The sequence below is a fragment of the Eucyclogobius newberryi genome, unplaced genomic scaffold (assembly GCF_026437365.1).
Source record: "Eucyclogobius newberryi isolate DKJ021-1_F unplaced genomic scaffold, fEucNew1.0.hap1 SCAF_19, whole genome shotgun sequence".
Taxonomy (NCBI): Eukaryota; Metazoa; Chordata; class Actinopteri; order Gobiiformes; family Gobiidae; genus Eucyclogobius; species Eucyclogobius newberryi.
The window spans coordinates 23,024,353-23,042,726 of NW_027315823.1; the positions used below are offsets into that span (position 1 = coordinate 23,024,353).

Genomic DNA, 18,374 nt, shown 5'->3' on the forward strand with positions numbered 1-18,374 from the left:
TGCCAAATGACTGTGCTTTGAAAAGAAAAATATCTTTTTGTGTCAGTTTTTGGTAACTTTTTTTATATATACAGACATACACACTATATATTAAAAACTGTAGACACTAATTGTAGAACAATGTCTACCGGTTTTCATCAATGTTTGTTTTTTACTTGCTGTTGTTTGTTATTTGCTGATTTCAATGTAATCTCTATGCCTGGAGCAAGATATTGTGTGAGATCAAAGTAAAGAGGAGAGATCAGAATAAACAGATCCCAGTGTCTCTGATGGAGTGATGTGGAGACAGTTGAAGAAGAGGGAGGTACCAGAGTCTAGTGAGTGGCTCACCTGGCAGATGGTTCCATTGGCAGTGCTCAGCATGCACCGGAGCTGCTCCTACAATATGGCGTATCGGATCCAGATTGTCACACTGTTGTTGTGACAAACAGAGCAGGAAGTTGCTGATGAGTCTGTTTTGTATTGTTCTGTCGCTGTGTGTCAAAGCCTGAACACAACGTATGGCAGTTTGAAAAATCAAAGTCACAAGGATTGGTATAAAAAAGTGGTGACACGGGTCATTTAAAGTTTGATAACTTTGAAATTGAGGATGCACTGGTACTGATATTGGTTTCAGGATATCAGTAAAGGTTAGGCAATTAATCTATCAAGACTATGTACTTGTTTAACCTTTCATTCAATTCTGCACTGGTATCAATTATCAATATATTGCTTAAACTGGATTGTACATCTAAATCAATGGAATTTCCCCATGTGGGACAATAAAGGATTATCTTATCTTATCTTATCTTATCTTATCTTATCTTAATTGAAATGCATTATCTTGCAAATCCAATATATCTTCAGATAAAGTAACATAGTGGTACCAAATTTTAACACAGCATTCTTAATTCCACAAATATAAATTTACATTAACTTTATCCAGCAAACAAAAAATACAACTATTTACCAATGAATTACTCATAGACACAGGCAACTGTCCCACGTTGCTGGAGAGAACTGGAAGAATGTTGTTTGGAGTGCAAACATTTGGTGAAATTGAGCCGTCATGTTCTCAATGCCCTCTGCCGTCCCATGGGATTAGCTAAAACCATGACCCAGAACACCCAGACTTCATCTGATCTGTCCTGCATCCCAAGCAACACTGAAATCTAGGAATAGTATTTACTGATGTCTGCGACAGAATTAACTCACAAAACATATCACATTTAAGTGTAAATGCTATTGATTAATCCTTTTCATTCAAAGCCATTTCAAATGCCGGAAATCTGCCATCAATTGTGTAAATTCTTCTTCTTTTTTTAAATGGTAATCTCGTTTATTGCATTGGTTTTGCCATCTCATTTGTTTCTTGTATTTTCTTTCCCAAGCCTTACTATTCCTGAAGACTTAACTTAATTTCACAGGCAGCAGGATAGAGTTACGTAGTTGTGGGCACAATTAGGGCCAGACCGAGCCGGGTCAGCTGTGGAGACAGACTGTGATAATCTGGGCAGATGCTTGTATTTGTACAGCTTTTTGGGTGAACGGCCTTTCCAAAGCTTTATTTGCTCTCTGGATTAAACGTTTAATGGATTTTGGAGCAGGAGAGGAAAAAAAGTTGTGCGGGAAAAATATGCCCACCTCTTCCCTGTATCTGCATGTCTTTGCGCCTGCAGTGATTTGTCAGCACTGAAGGTAGCATCTGTTCCATTTACATTGTAATTTCTTTGATCATAATTATTTGTGCCAGCTACCTCAAACCTTGCCATCCCCCTGCTCCAGCCATATGGGCAAGGAGAGAGGAAGAAAGCAAGCAGAGCAGAAGACCTCTCAGGATTCACTTCTTTGATATCGGTGTGCAGTGGTGTGGGAATTATGGACATATGCAGCTTTTCATGGCTGCACTGCATACATTAATGTAATTTTATTTTTTTTCATTTGTGCATAAAGGGTCAGTAACCAAGTCATGGTTACTGACACTTCAAAATGACATCGACTATGAATGTACTGTAAAGTAAGCAAAACAATGTTTACATTTTTGAGAAGGACATAAATTAGACACTGTTGGGAAGTTAGATTAATTTATGGGATGTAAACGATTTTTCTCTTCTTGACTTCCAAAATGGCTGTTGAAATGGTTTTCCAAAAGGGCTGCAGTTGTTTTGTTGTTTAGTCGATTAATTGGTTGATGGTGTCGACCAAAATGTATTAATTGGCTACTTTTTAATTTTATTTATATAGGACAACAGCAAACAACCATTTCCTAGTTCTTTTCTGTATAAATTGTTGTTTTGCACAAACTCCTGTGCAATTGTGGTCTTTTCATACAGATACATGGTCAAATGATAGTTTTGGAAGCTTTTGTCAAGTCCCTTTTTTGTTGACTACTGTATTTTCCGGAGTATAAGTCGCACCAGCCAAAAAATTCATAAAAAAAACAAAACATATATAAGTCGCACTTGAGTATGAAATGCGGTTGCAAGTGTGAAAATAACAAATAATATTACATATAAGTCGCTCCGGAGTGTAAGTATATAAGTATAAGTATATAAGTATAAATATAAGTATAAGTCGCACCCTGGCCAAAATTATGAAAAAGGTACAACTTATAGTCCGGAAAATACGGTATTTCGATCAGCTGAGCGTGTCTTTTGTCGAGCGAGAATTTAATTAGTCGATTACAGCCCTATTTTCCAATGTGATCTTTTACCTTGACTAAAATGATCTGAAATCCTTTCTCAGCATCTTTAACGTAAAGCCTGGAAAAAGGGTGAATCGAGAATAGAGATTGTATTACCGTCGATCTGTGAACTGACTCTTGTGTTCAAAGTTATTGAGGCAAATAAAAATGTTGAATCCTGTTACGGCTGTGCTCTGAAGCAAACAGACAGCCTCTCTGATTTCACTATACTCATTTTTCATTCCTTACAGCTGTACCAGTCCACAGACCGGGCCCCTAGTCGCCGTCCATCTCCTCTTGTTTATCCCTTGTTCTTTCGTCGCGCACTTAAGATATATCCCTGCCTGCCCGCTCTGCACTCTCTCGCAGCCCCTTAGTCTGCCTTATTCTGTGGTTTCTGAATAATAGAAGAAGCTGCCTATTGCACTTGGGCTGCGTGGGTTTACATCACGGCACTGGAGGTCACTTTGACTTCTCCCCCTCTTCCTCTCATCATATATGCAACGCAGCGGCTTCAGCGGTTAGCTTTGGCCTGCTTGAGGTCGCCATTAGCCGGAGAAAAACGACAATGAGATTTATGGAAGAGCTGGATAAGGAGTGGGAGGAGAAGGAGGCTCTTGACTTGCAATTTTTGATATAGGGCCGTATCTACATGTATTATGCATATAGCGCATATCGGGTCGCATGCTGACGGCGTTGGGCTGGCGATGTGCTGGAATGGCTCCCCTATGCCACATTTACTTGTACCCAGCATCCTGCTCTTATTAGGAGCCCAGCACGTTGCAGTGACATGCTGTTGTTTTATGGGTCCCGCTAGACAGCCTCCCCTTCTCCACCGGAAAGATTTGTGGCCAAGCCGAGAGTCGTAAAAGCCCCAATATCTGCAATGACCAATAAACCAAACAACAAATATGGAAAAAAGGCAATTATGCTACTTGATATTAATGTAACATGATGCACGAGTTGTGCCAAGAAGGCTGCCAGTGAACGAATTTACAGTGAGTGCACCAGCTTCAGACTTGGATCATCAATCTAAATGCGGCTTCTAAGAATTCCCTCGCCTCAAGAAAATGTTGCTGTTTAAATTTACTATGGAGCGTAATTATATGACGAGCTAAATCTCTTATGCTGCATCAAAATTAACATAAGTAGTAAAGCTGGGCAACCAGTGAACAAAATGGTGCTTTTATGTTTCATGAATTGATTTTCTTCTTCTTTGGGGTTTAAGAGAATAAAAAACATATCGTTTGGATTCTGATTAGGCAAAAATATAAAAATCCAATTTTAATATCTCCATTCATCTTGCTTGGGACTGGCACTAATCGTTGAAACCTAATCAGCCCCCTTTGTTTTGTTTAAAAGCAATGCCCAGAAGGGATTAAAGCACTTTGAATTGCCCTTTGCATGAATTGCTATACAAATAAAATTTTATTGATTGACTTAGTCTTTGTAAATGCCAAAGACTTATAGACCAGAGGGTAAGTTCTACTGGTGTATAATGGCTGAAGAAAAATAACCGTATATTAAATTACATCTGTCAAGATAATTACTATATTGACTCATTGTTCAATAACTGATGCGGTGCGATATATATTGTGTTGACTTTTCCTTTGCACTAAGGGATACTTTTGAATCTGTACAGTAACATTTGAGCTATAAAAGAGTTGAATAAGTCACTTTCAGGACTCATTAAACATAACTTAATTGTGCTATTTATTTATTGCAGCTCATGTTATCGTTTATTGTGATATTAATTGTGGCTATATATTGTATCTCACTTTGTGTTAGTGTGACATACCTGTATTTAATCAGAACATTTGTAAACCTCTTTTACTCCATAGTGTGTCCTCTAAATGTTAGTGGAGAAAACATAAATACTGATTTTAAATTTGAGCGACTGAGCGTGTCAAAGGATTATTGCTTTATTTTTAGGACTCTTTGGCTCATTCACTCATTGACGTGGTGCATTACCTCTTTGACCTCATTGAGAGTGTTACTATAAAAGCAGGAGGAGCTTTCCCTGTTTGTCACACACTAACAGGGTGACCACCAGATCACAACACCCTTCTGTTTTTAATAATCTCCTCAGTCTCTTGTGACTTGCTCTGACATTTACATAAAAGACCCAGTTAATGAAGATGACATTTCCACGTTCTAGTGATTCTCCAACTCATCACTGGTCTCAGCGAGAGTCTGCCGCTGCTGCCTACCCCCAACATCTCCACTCTGGACATGTTTGACCTACTTCTGTCCTCACAACATTGAACACAGGCCTACAAATTGCCTTCATTTATTCATTTGGAAGTCAAGTTCTGTTGCGTCCGACTCCCGGCAGTTCATTCATGTGTAATCAGTACAACGGTATACTGTAGCCCTCCCCCATGTGATTCAGCATCCACACTAAATATCCCATCATACCCAGTAGGCACAACCACGTCAGAAGATACTCCCGTATTTATGATGCTTAAAAATACTTAAAACCAATGGTATTACAGAGCGGGAGATATTGGAAAAATGCATGTTACATTATTGTTGTTTTGGAGATTTTAAAAAAATATTATTGGTATTAGAATATTGCGCAATAAACATTTAAAATACTTAATTTTGTCTCATTCAAAGTGTATGTGACCAGCTTTATGAAAACAAACTTTCTGAATGATAAAGTCAAGTTAATGCATTAATAATACACTTTTTTAAATTACTAATACACTTTTTTAACAGAAACAGCAGCTTTAAAAACGTTTTATATTCAGGTAAACTGATCATCACGATTGTTGATCAACCGTGATGAATGAACCATTGGATAAGACACTTTACCTCCAGTGTCCAAGTGTGGTGTGTGAAAGAGAGTGCGTTTGTGAGAATGAATACAGGACAATGGCTGCAAATTTGCCCTTGGTGTTCATTAACATGCACTGTCCTGACCAAATAAAACTAAATCATAATACAACCCAAACTCACTGTCACCCGCGACCCCGAACGGGAACAAGCGGTAGATAATAAATGAATTAATAATATAACCACATAATCTTGACATCCCTACTTCCAGTGTAACACATTTTATTTTTTTCCATTAATGTTTTGTGCAATTCTTCAACCTTAAACAGGCATGTTTTAGCCAATTCTCCCATTTCCATAATGTTGTCTGGGATTATCCACAATCATATTCATCAGGTTTTGTCAATATTGCCCACCCCTAATTAGAGCATATTCCTTTACCTTCCTTTCTTTTTTTGTAATCACTGAAGATATTTTTGATAAGTGACATAACTGGCCAAGTTTGTTGCTCTGTCTCGATGTCAAATGTTTATTCAACTGTTCTCCATGAAAAACTACTACAGTGCATGATATTAAGTGATTAAGAAAAATGTAAAAGGTATAAGTCCAATATATGATTTACAGTAGTTTGATGAGTTTACATAGAATATTTCTTATAGCTGGCAGAAACTAGAATAGCTTTTGCTGCGTGTAGCTTGTAATTGTGGTGGTTGTTAGGATTAGGTGAGACTCTCCTCTGACTCCATAGTCTGCTTGTTTTGGACAAAACACAAATACAGCTAGTTTGTGTGGAATATCTGATCTTATCTTTACACCTGATACAATCACTGTTTTATTGTGAGATTTATCGTTATTATGGCACAGTCACAAACATCACCAAGTTGTCTCCATGGAGATTACTGTGCAAAAGTGAAGGGAGGTGAAGCAACATCTCCATGGAGAAACGCAGACCTTCAGCTTGAAAACTTAACTTTTCTCCTCCCTGCCTATGTCCAGTGTTGAGTTTTTAATTGCATAAATGTGGTTTAGGATAGCCCTTTTTATTTGTATACTTAATCCAAGTTAAGGCAGGAGGTTTGTTTTGTACTGTTGGAACATCAACAAGGCATTAAGTTATTTCCCTGGCCCTACAAGATTTTTAATTTTTTTTTTCAATCAAAAGTAAAACAATAACAGTTGCTTTAAACACACAAACAATTACTCTTGCAAATTTACCACAGAAAAAGGCTTTGGAGCTCAAACTTGTCCTGCAAGAAAACGGATTATGCAGGCAAATGATCTTTCAACATTTGAGCAGTATTGATGGCATTATTGATTTTGGGCAACTAAGAGAAAAACCTATAACCGTTAGGGCTACACAAAGGTATTGTTGTAGAAAAATCTGCTGTTCTTAAATTCTACTTGTTTTACTCATACATTTACCCACCTTAATTACATGCACCTTCACTTATCAAGTGAATTTCATAGATAAGATTTAAGCCAGAAAACAATGACATCATTCATATGTATTATAAAAGCTGACCTCATAGAATGGCGTTGGTTCTACTGATCTCCATCCAGATCAGGGGTCATGTTTGTGAAGCCCAGATCCTCCTTCCCCTCTCTTTCCCCACGCTGTGATTGGTGCCTGCTGAGAGCACGCGTCCCCAGGGGCCTGCAGCCGCGCTCCGGTGCTGTGTGTGTGAATGAGTCACATCTCGGATGGAGCGTGTCTGAGTGGCGAGGCAGAGAATTCAGCGGGGCCAAGAGCTGCCTCTGTAATCCTGGGTAAACACTGAGCAGCATGACTTCACGCCTCAGACGCGACCAAAGCCGGTGCAACCCAAATGGATGAAACGGTGAGACTAAGAAGGCCTCCTGTAGGACTGTCTGTCTCCTGTTCCACTGGTGCTTCCTATTGTCTCCTCTTGTTTTCTCCATTCACTTTTGTAATCCACAGAGCAGTTTGGCGAGACTGAATTAACCCCTCCATGGCACTGCGGGTGTCAAGTTCTTAAGGTCATAGCCCAATTTTGCAGACACAAATGTGATATCTGCTGTCATGTCCTTAGAATGATGTGTAATTATTGTACTAGACTGGAAACTGGTTATAACAAGAACAAAAATTAGATCATCGTCCAGACTGTCGATCCTAAAATACAGCCCCAGGTGCAACAAACTAAAGGTACATAATATCAGCATCTTTTCTTCTCCATTGGTTTCTATAGCAATAGTTCATCTGTCACAGCTGGAACATGGGTTAACTTAAATCTCTTCAGGCCAACTTCCCAAAGTCTTGACTCTTAGTCTAAGTGATACGTTCTTCTGAGGGAAACTACAAAACAAGCTAAATCTACATTTTGGCCCTGAAGAAAAGTTTGTGGTTACTGTAAGAAGAATACATTATTTCTGATATAATTTCTTTTATATATTTGCGTTCCAGTTTTTTTTAGTTGATAATAAATCATCCTTAATGTGTTTCCAACTTTTTGTACTCACATTAGTAAAAATAATTGGAAAATGTTTTCTGTGATTCATAATTTAGCAGATAAATAAGACAAACATATCCATTCAGATTTTTATTATGAACCAAACAAAACCTCCTTTTAAAATATTCAATGTGCCTTTGTTGTGTTATTTCTTCTTGTTAGACCTTGACACAAAAACAGGAATGAAGCATGCATGAACAGACTGAAGAAATTACACATTTTATTGGCAGATGTTTCAAGGACATTTTAGAGAACAGAGCACTACTCCTGAAAAGAAAATCACTGCACATAACACGTGCTGCCCAAATCTCACAATTAATAATGTCCAGAGCGGAAACCTTTAACAGCAAAAGCCCAGAAGAAACTTTCTGATCTACATTGGCGATAACAAAAGCCTAAGTCTGACTCATTGTTTAGTGTTTGAATGGAGTTGGAGAAATTCCCAGAAACACCATTAAAATATGAACAAAAAAAAAATAAGGAAAAAAAACTGCCGGACAAATTAAACGTACGATTCATTGCTTCCTGACAACACAACGTTAATGAATAATTTATTTTGACCAATTTTTGACCACAAGAGCTTGTTTTTGCATAACATTGAATGCACTCTTACATAGTCTAAGTTGTTTTTAGTTCTAAATGCATAATTAGTAGGGCAGATTCACCCTCGTGCCAGACTGATCCGAATATGCCGAGACCCTTCAGTTCTTCTGCCGCGGTGCAAGTGCGGCGAAGACAGATGGACAAGAGACGCTGGAGTGGAGCTGGAGCTCAACCAGCCCTCTCAGTGTCTGTCCATCCGCTCTTGTCCTTGGCCCACTCTCAAACCCGCAGCCGGACATCCTGTTGGTCAGCCAAAAAAAGCCCCCCTTCTATCAGAGCCCCATGGCACCCTGACCCCCACATTAGCACCTGACACGCCTGTCTTCACTTAACCTTTACTTATACCAACGAGCCGTCACCCTGTTTACTGGGGACCCTGCCAACAAACAGTCGCCTTGGTGCTATTTTTTCCCTATTGGCACATCATCTATGGAAAAATTGGGAAGATTTTTGTGGGGTGACTTAAGTGCAAGGCCAGTGCGTGATAAAAAATGACATACAAGTGTCTAAGAGATTGTGTCTTGTCTTCATGCCTTATTTTACATCCCCCTGCACCTACAATTTGACAGCTTTACGACTCCATTAATGGCCTTTGATGAAGTAACTGCATTTGTTAGTAGCTTTATCCCGCTGTGTTTGTACTGCCTGCCTACTTCTGTAAATCTCTTTTATTCTCAGATTGAACTGCGTTTTACGTTCTCAACACGTGCCACATGCAGATAAATATAAACATGCCAGGCACAAAGACAGGAAACAATGGCATATCAAACATCTGTCTTCAGGCCCCTACTGTAGCTCATTCATTCTGCCTCCTATAGCGGGTTTGAGGGTCATTGTTTGTCCCCTTGGAAATAGCAACATAAAATATGTTAATGAAATTAAAGAGGGCTGTGTGAGGGTTGATGCTGCTTGAATCCTTGATGACTTTCAATGCCATCCCATGAAAACATAAAAGAAAAAAAAAAACACATTCATTTTGAAATGTCGGCTGCAGCGCTGGAGTGATTAATTCCTCCTGGATTCAACCATTTAAATGAACAAGACAGGGGAGGGAGGAAAACACTGAGACCCAAATATGGGCGCATAATTAATACATTTGGATCATTTAATTAGCCACCCAAACAGAGGGTAGGCTGAGCTTCACTGTGTCTGCGCTTTGTTCAAGTAATAGGCTACAGACGGTGCTTTCTTACAGAGGCAAATTTAATGAGCCCATGTGCTGATAAAGAGGACACTGCAGCGTTGGTGGTAAATATGTGAAGACAGCTTGAACAACCATTGCATTACTTTGAAGCTTTGTTTTTGCAGTTTTGTACATGGACATTTTAATGACATTCTGATACCCCCTTTGTTTCCTTGTAAAAAAAAATATATATATATATATATATATATATATATATATATATATATATATATCTAATTTCTTTCTTTTCTTTTTCAGAACGACATGAAGATCACTAGAGAGGAACCTGCGTGCAGTCACAGAGCATAGCTTTTTCCGTTCTCTCCAACTATCTGGCACATACCCACCAGTTTTCTCTTCTTCGATTTGGACCCGCTGGGATGAAAACGTGCTCGGAGAAGGGATGGACTTATTGTGGCCTCACAAAGGGTCATAGTCCAATAAAAGTCATGTCATGGTCTCCAGTGCTGTTGTTATTGACTTTAATTTGTATGAATCAAAAAACAACTGTAGGTCAGACTCTGAACACGTTCCAGTCGGAGAGGAGGGACTGGTCCCTGAACCACCTGACAGTGCACCAGTCCACCGGAGCTCTGTATGTGGGAGCTGTCAATCGCATTTACAAGCTATCTTCGAATCTCACCCTGCTGGTCTCTCATGACACCGGACCAGAGTATGACAACAAAGCCTGTTACCCTCCTCTCATCGTCCAGCCCTGCTCTGAGCCTCTCGCCTCCACAGATAACGTCAATAAACTGCTGCTCATCGACTACTCACACAACCGGCTGTTGGCGTGTGGCAGTCTGTACCAAGGGGTCTGCAAACTCATGAGGCTAGATGACCTGTTCATCCTGGTAGAGCCCACACACAAGAAAGAGCACTATCTGTCCAGTGACAACCAGACTGGGACCATGTTTGGGGTGGTGGTGCCGTCTCCAGGCCAAGATGCTACTTTGTATATAGGTACTGCTGTTGGAGGCAAACAAGATTATTTTCCAACCATTTCCAGCCGAAAGCTGCCTCGTGACCCAGAATCTTCTGCCATGTTGGACTATGAGCTCCACACTGACTTTGTGTCATCTCTCATTAAAATTCCTTCGGACACTCTCGCTCTTGTACCACACTTTGATATCTACTACATCTACGGATTTGCTAGTGGCAGCTTTGTCTACTTTATGACTGTGCAGCCGGAGACCCCTGAGAATGGGATGCCCGCTGGCAGCTCCCCCGGTGACCTGTTTTATACTTCTCGAATCATCCGCCTCTGTAAAGGTGACAAAAAGTTCCATTCGTATGTGTCACTCCCGGTGGGCTGTGTTCACAGAGGTGAGGAGTACCGGCTGCTGCAGGCGGCATACCTGTCAAAGGCAGGTCGGGTCTTGGCTCGAGCTCTGAACATCAGCGCTCAGGAGGATGTGCTATATACTGTCTTCTCCAAAGGGCAGAAACAGTACAACGACCCCCCGGACCACTCTGCGCTGTGCGTGTTCACCATACAAGACATCAACACACGCATCAAGGAGCGTCTGCAGTCCTGCTACCAGGGCGAGGGTCACCTGGAGCTGCACTGGCTGCTAGGGAAGGACGTCCAGTGCACCAAGGCTGTGAGTATTGTATTCATAAAAAAAGTTTTCTTTGTTTCCAGTCGGAGTGTATGTAGGTATCTCCACAGTGGCCATAATGATGACAAAATTACACTGTTTATTTAGAATTGCTGAAATAACCCTAAGTGTGTTTATTTTCAAAGTTATTACCGTATATTGGGACTGTCACTAATGATTATTTAATAATTGACTAGTCAGCGATTAGCCAATTAATCATTGCGGCCCCACCACACAAACCTTTTCTGGGTCATTGTTTTATTAACCAATGCTTGTGTTGGTAATTGGGATGTGTTGTTCCTGTTCAGCAACAGCTGTATGGATTCACTCAGTGGCATTTCCTTGCTCTAAACCACTATTGTTGTTGCTGTCTAAATAGCTGATAGGCAAAGCTGAGCTCAAGACATCATTCATGATTTTAGGGTCCCATAAGAACAGTGAAGCTGGAGGAGATTAATTCACAGCACTAATCACAGAGTTTTGTATGAGGCTTTGAGTCCATTCAGAGCTTTAGGCTGCCATTCCTCCCTCCTCTTTCTCCTCTCTCTCTTCAAGTCGCTGTCCCCTGAATTTGGGCCTTCTGAGACCTGCTCTTGATCTTCAGAAAGGATTTTATTCTCGCAAAGGTCCAGCCTTTGCCTTTTGTGAAAGCAGTAATTCTGTATAATGAGCAGCTTTGGTTCAGAGAAGCTCAAAAACAACATTCACTGCCACACTATTTCACTACTTTTCACCATGCAATTTTGTCCATTTACACTATGAAGCTAATTTATAATGCAGTTACTAGTTTGGCAGGTTGAGAGCCATTTGAGTACAATTATTACTGCCATTATATACATATTTTTTTTCAAGATTAATGGAGGATGGTGCATGTTCACTTGAAATATTTAAAATGTTGGACATTTCAGTTTTAAATCGGCTCTTCCAGAATGTTGCTTGAAATAATCCATCATTATCCCTCACTTGTTTATTTTCATCATAGTTATTATTTGCCGAACTCAATAAACCCAAGACAATGATTAGTTTGTGAGAAGCACCCATATTTGCATAGAAACTACAGGCTGCAAAATGAAAAATGATCCGAGAAGAAAGATTTATATAATGAATGATGAGCGATTAGCCGCAGTCTGATGTGAATGTAATGCAATGTAAATGGACTGCTAAGCACGCCGCTCTTTGATGCCTTATCAAAACCTGACATCTATTGGGCTGTGTGTTTGTGTGATGTCAGATCAAGCAACATCAAAATCACAGAAAACAGGCGCAAAACACATACCGTTTTACCCGTTTGCCATCAGCAATTAGTCGCCCTCACAGCTTAGCCCGGCTCGAGGCGTGTTGATAAATACCATCTCATTTGAAGTTGCCATTTTTGACCCAGAAACCTCGTGTTTAATGCATGTTAGTTTTAGTCCAAGTCTGTCCAAGTTCTCTTATCATATGCAAGTGTCTGAAGCCATCTCACTCATTTTCTGTCTTGCACTTTCTTCCCCCTCATCAGCTCTAAACCACTTTCTCAAAACTGTCATTCTCACTCGGTTATTATCTGTGCTCCCTGCCCCTCCCCAGACTCTTGTTATTCCCTGTATCTTATGCACCAACCCGCCAAAAATCTCCCCAGCCCACTTGTCAGAAACGTAGATGGAGCACAAGGGTCGGTATTGCTGGTAAAACTGATTATAGCAGACGCAGCTTCAAAAGTTGAGTCTGTTAAAGTAGGCCACCTTTGAAAAAGAGGTTTCGAACTCTGTGGGTGAATAAACGTCAATAAGGAAAGAGTAAATTAGCCTGCGTATCAATGTTCAATAATGCCGATCATGCTTTGTGCTTGAATAATACCATAAAATACATTTTAGAAGTCAATTTGCACAGATTTGACATATTATTAAGGTATTTTCTGTTGAAGTTATGTTGCCATATACCTGTGATTCTCAATCTGTTCCTCCTGACTACCACCTACGTACAAATGTTAGTCCTCAAATGGCAAAGAACTCTGAACGGACTCACGCATCAGGGCAAAAGCAATAACTATGTATTCCCATCGTTATAAACAGAAGTAACTTTCAACAAAACAAAATATATATTGAACTGCTAAAGATCCCGGTGTACCACTAGTATGGATGTCAACATAGTGTTAGTTATTGTGAGAAGAAACATCACAACAGTGAAATCTTTAATATTCTTTCATTTCCATTGTCTAATGCATTACTGTTGCTCAACTTAGTGACAAACTTAACAAAATCAAACTTTCTGTATAACAAAATTAAGTAAATGTTTTTACTCTATTGAAAATACTTAATTTTGCTTCTAAAATTGTCACTGTTCTTATGACTTACGACTGCGACTTGAATAATCTTGACGTCCCAAACCACTAGTTTGTATCTATTGTAAATCATGTCAAATCATCAGTTAACGAGCAGTGAATGATTATCTGATTGTCCCGACTTACAGAATGTTATGACATCATAATGTGACCTTTACCACTCTCCGTCTGCCTGCAGCCTGTTCCCATCGATGACCATTTCTGCGGCCTGGACATAAACCAGCCCTTAGGGGGGTCCCGGCTGGTGACAGGGCACACTGTGTTCACCGAGGGCCGGGATAGGCTGACCTCTGTCACCTCCTACATCTACAACGGGCACAGCGTGGTCTTCCTTGGCACCAAGAGCGGACGCATCAAAAAGGTGAGGATCCACTGGACGGAGAGGTAAAAGAGAGCAGCTCCGGGCATTGATGGTTCCTATTGATGGTTCCTTACATTTAGACACAGATAATTCAGCCCATTCATCTTACAATTAGGAAGAATTTGTGTTAACTTTACATTTAATCCTTTAAGTGCTCTGTGTAACTTTTCTAGTCCGTGTCCGTCACCATGGAGTAGAGTTGTCCAAAACATTGAAAATCAGATACTAATCAATACAAAAGCTAGTGTTGTACTGTATAGTATTACTTTTCTGAACAGTTTTTGTAGGGCTGGGTGATATGGATTTTTTCTTTCTTTTACTAACGATCTTTTGAGCATAAACTACATAGACTTTGAATCTGTTCCATTTAATACAAAAACTCCTTCCTCCAAAGTTTTTGAATTATCTTGAGCCCTATCAGAACTATATAAGACTGCTGCATGAATAAAGTAGTATTATTTTGTGTTGAAAACTACTGTATATTGTCTAAAAAAGTGTTTGTTTTATTGTGGTATTGAGTATCCTGCCGCTTCGAAATCAAGTTTGAATCGTGACAACTCCACCATGGAGATGTTATTGCTTTCCTTGTAATATTTCCCTGGATGGTGTTAAACTTGTCTAAAATGCCTTTAGTTTTATTGCTCAGAAACACTTTTTCTCCATAGACGTGTAATTGCTTTGTCTAAGATGTCTCATAGTTTGGCATCTTGCATTTATTAAATGAAAAGAGCTTTTACTGCCGTAACATTTGTATGAAGACAAGCTTCTCCACCAGAAAAGTTACTTGATGCAGCTTTAAAGCCTAGCCATGTCTCAATCTACATCAAAATGATCTTGTTTTGTTAGACGTGGTTGTAGACCTACATTTTGTGGCAGCATAAAAGAGTAATTATCCCTCGTCCAAAAGCGTGGTTTCATGATTTGTTCTAGTGAGCTAAGATGAGGACTAATTCATTTAAATCTCAGTAATCTTGAAACAAAACTGACTTTAATTTATGCCGTTGCATGTTACAGAGCTTTATTTGTGTATAAAGACTGTAGAGACAATGAGTTTTAAGAGCCACTTCACAGTAACTAATACATCTCCACCTTCTTCACATGGGTTTCTTATGTTGATTAACCTATTCAGAGTTGAGCCGATACAAGTGAGAGATTAGCCACATTGTTCAGGCCATGTTCTATTTGAAGTACTCTTAAGAATCATTTTAATCAGATGAATGTTTTTTGTAACCTTTTTTTGAAAAGAATACTGCAATCTTTTATATATTGTGTATGCTCCCATAATCATGAATTACAATGGCCTTTTATTTGACAAAATTTTCACATGCAGCGGAATAATTTATTTACTGTGTAACCTGCATTCATGATGAATCAGCAAAACCTTTGATACTCAAAAAGATCCATTCAAATAACTACCGATATTAGGGCTACGCAACGTTTTTTTTTATATTGACATTTTTCCGTTTTAATTTGTCTTTTCAAAAACAAAATAGATATAACTTTCAATAAAAATCTGCCGAACATAAACAAGACATACTTTTAATTGCCATTTTAAGAAAAAAAAAGTGACATATTCTTCATCTAAAATATGCGCTCTTATAACAATATGCAGTCAGTGGTCCATATTTAAGCAAGGAAATAACAGTAGTTAATGCTGTAACAGATCAAACTCTCAAGGACTTTACATGCAAAATAGAAATAGACAAAATACATTTGAATGAATTAGCCACCCAGTTAACCAAAGCATTTCTAAATACGAAACAATACCAAGAGTGCCTTAGCTTACATGACCTTTTCCCATCTGTACTGTAAGTTGATTCAGCCCATTGTCCATCTTTTTTCAATGCAGTGTATGTTTTAATGACACATTCTTGCTGAGCTCCTGTAGGGCTCATTGTCTGATGGAGCTGGATGGACTGGCTTTCTCCGCGGGCTGTACTTTCTGCCTCGTCTTGCAGCACGCGGCGCGGTGAGGAAATGTTTTGAAGGACTGTAGTGACATTAGCCCGGGGCCCCTCAGTCTTATGAGAAGCAATCTGTCTGACACGCTACACTCACACTCTATAGGCCCGGTCCACACTGCGGGCACTGATAACATCGGCGCAGCTCTTTTATTGGAGACGCCGGCAGGGCAGAAGAGACTAGATAGTGCGGAAGAAACAGTGACAGATGGTTATGGCGGACGGGACAGTATGAGGCGGCGGATGTACAGACAATGGAGACGCATTCATCTGCAGTGTTTTGATGATGAAAACTAAAGTCGCAGTTGTTCAGTTAACCTTTATGGTGGAGGTTATGCTTCTGCTGGCGTTGGTGTTACAGTTTATGTCCATTGTCCATTTCTTTTCATTATTCAACGCGTTTGTACCAGATTCAATTTTAAGAAGCTGATTTCTATCTACATTGCTGGTGTGTGTGTAGAAGCGTGTGTATAATTCATAAATAGTCTGCTTGGTTACAATGACTTTATATTGAAAAGTAAAGAGTGATCGCTGATTTCTTGAACTTTTAATTAAACGGAAAAATCCCAGTTCTGAATGATTAAATCTCCCTCATCTCAAATCTCACATTTACCCTCACACAGCTTCGTAAAAGCTTCATAACCTGAAGACAGTAAAAACAGAAACAAAGCAACTGCAACAGTTTCATAACTTATGAACATGTCATCCAAATTCTGTTGAATTATACAGCACATTTTTATAAAGAGAAACAGTTTCCAAAGTGCAATAAATTAGTTTTGAAAAAACAATAAAGAACCACACAATTTACACTGTATTAATTCCATAAAAACGTTTGCGGATTATTATACAATGCTTAATGCCTAAGTTATGTCGGGTTTCACTCTCTGCTGACCTTCTGTGTGCTGTCTGTAGGAACTTTGTCCAACCTAGCCATAGACGTGCATGAACAGGTACATTTCCTACTCTAAGTTGCCAATTAGACAATGAATGTGGGAGCGATTAGTCTGTCAGTGCCTGCATCCTAAGCAGCCACTAAAGATGGGAGGAGTCCTATGCGACCCGTAACCATATGAATGAATCTAAATGAATCATTACCAGAAGCTCGCTGACTACATTTGGCACAATAGGTAGCCTCGGATGAAACTCCCTGGAGACAAAGAGGTGTGCAGAGGTCAGATCTCCAATCCTATTCCATCACCCCCAAATGGACAGCCAGTTGGAAATGAGGCATGACAACAAGTACAAGCCGATCAATCAGGCAGCCGGGCCACGGCAAAGGTCACCACTACAGGGGTAAACCGGGGTTAAAAAGGCCAGGGGATAACCAAATCCACCACCAAACCACCTCACAGCATACAGATGTGTCCATCAAACGTTCAAGATTAACACGTAGACCCTTTGAATCCATCATTACCTGTCAATCAAGCCAGACCACCCCAAATTCAAATGTCCAGAGATGTTTAATTATGATATGTCAAGCATGTTTGAAGTTGTAAGATAATGCCAAAAAGGCCACATGGAGATGGGTTTAGATGTGTTCAGAGGGTAATACTAGCTCAAATCTAATTTTCCTAGTTTTAAAATGTTTCTGGAATAAAACATTGTACATTGGGTTGGGACGCACAGGTAATTAAAAAGCTTGTCTAATTTACAAATAATAATATCATCAAAATACATGACAATAGAGGTGGTCAATATACCTAAATTGATATAATTTTGTGATCGTTGTTTTGAAGATATGCTAAATTAGAATATCAAGTACATTGTTTATCTGTTTATCTGTCTAAAAATAAAAATGAACAAAAAAGTAACGTTCACAAAGTAACTGTCAAATAAGTGTATACGGTGCACGTTCACAGACATGTTACATTTGTTAAACCTCAATAATACATTTAAAGACATATTTTAACACATTTCTGTTGGATTGGCCGTTACCGACATGCTCCGCCTCAAATATCAAGATATTACTTTTGTCAATATGCGCAAATTGTCCTTTTGCTCTCTCCTGTATTTTTTACTTTTTTGTGTGAAACGTTTCTTCACAAACACTTCTGACTGATGTAAAACTGTCAAAAGTATTCACAATCCCTCAGAACAAAGTGATAATAAGAAAACAGTGAAAACCTGCACATGAACATTAAATACGTTTAAACCGGCTAACAATAATGAATACAAATGTGTGACAATTGTGCCGACTAGTTTAAATATAAGGAGGCCTCAGAAGACCAAAAAGTGACTGGAAATGGATGTGACGGAAGGGAACAGAAAGTTATTCAGGGTTAAAGAGGTTGAAGAAGATGGAGGCAGATACTTGGCACTAGTAATCAACCAATGATGAGTGCCATTGTCTTTTATTATATTTTAATTTATTCATTGTCTACACAAATCAAGCACAGCCAAGAGTTTGCCTTGAGGAAGAAGTGCTTTTAACCCT

The 18,374-nt window shown here is 39.3% G+C and overlaps 1 protein-coding gene across 1 annotated transcript in view; it reads left to right on the forward strand.

Annotated features, from left to right (window-relative positions):
• The first annotated feature begins 9,986 nt into the window (after positions 1-9,986).
• The window catches only part of LOC140365659 (plexin-A2-like), a 72,836-nt gene continuing 64,448 nt past the window's right edge, over positions 9,987-18,374 (forward strand). Inside the window, exons 1-2 of the mRNA XM_072452209.1 lie at positions 9,987-11,298; positions 13,797-13,979. Coding sequence (XP_072308310.1) covers positions 10,075-11,298; positions 13,797-13,979 — 1,407 coding nt within the window. The 5' untranslated portion in view covers positions 9,987-10,074. The remainder of the gene's footprint in view (positions 11,299-13,796; positions 13,980-18,374) is intronic.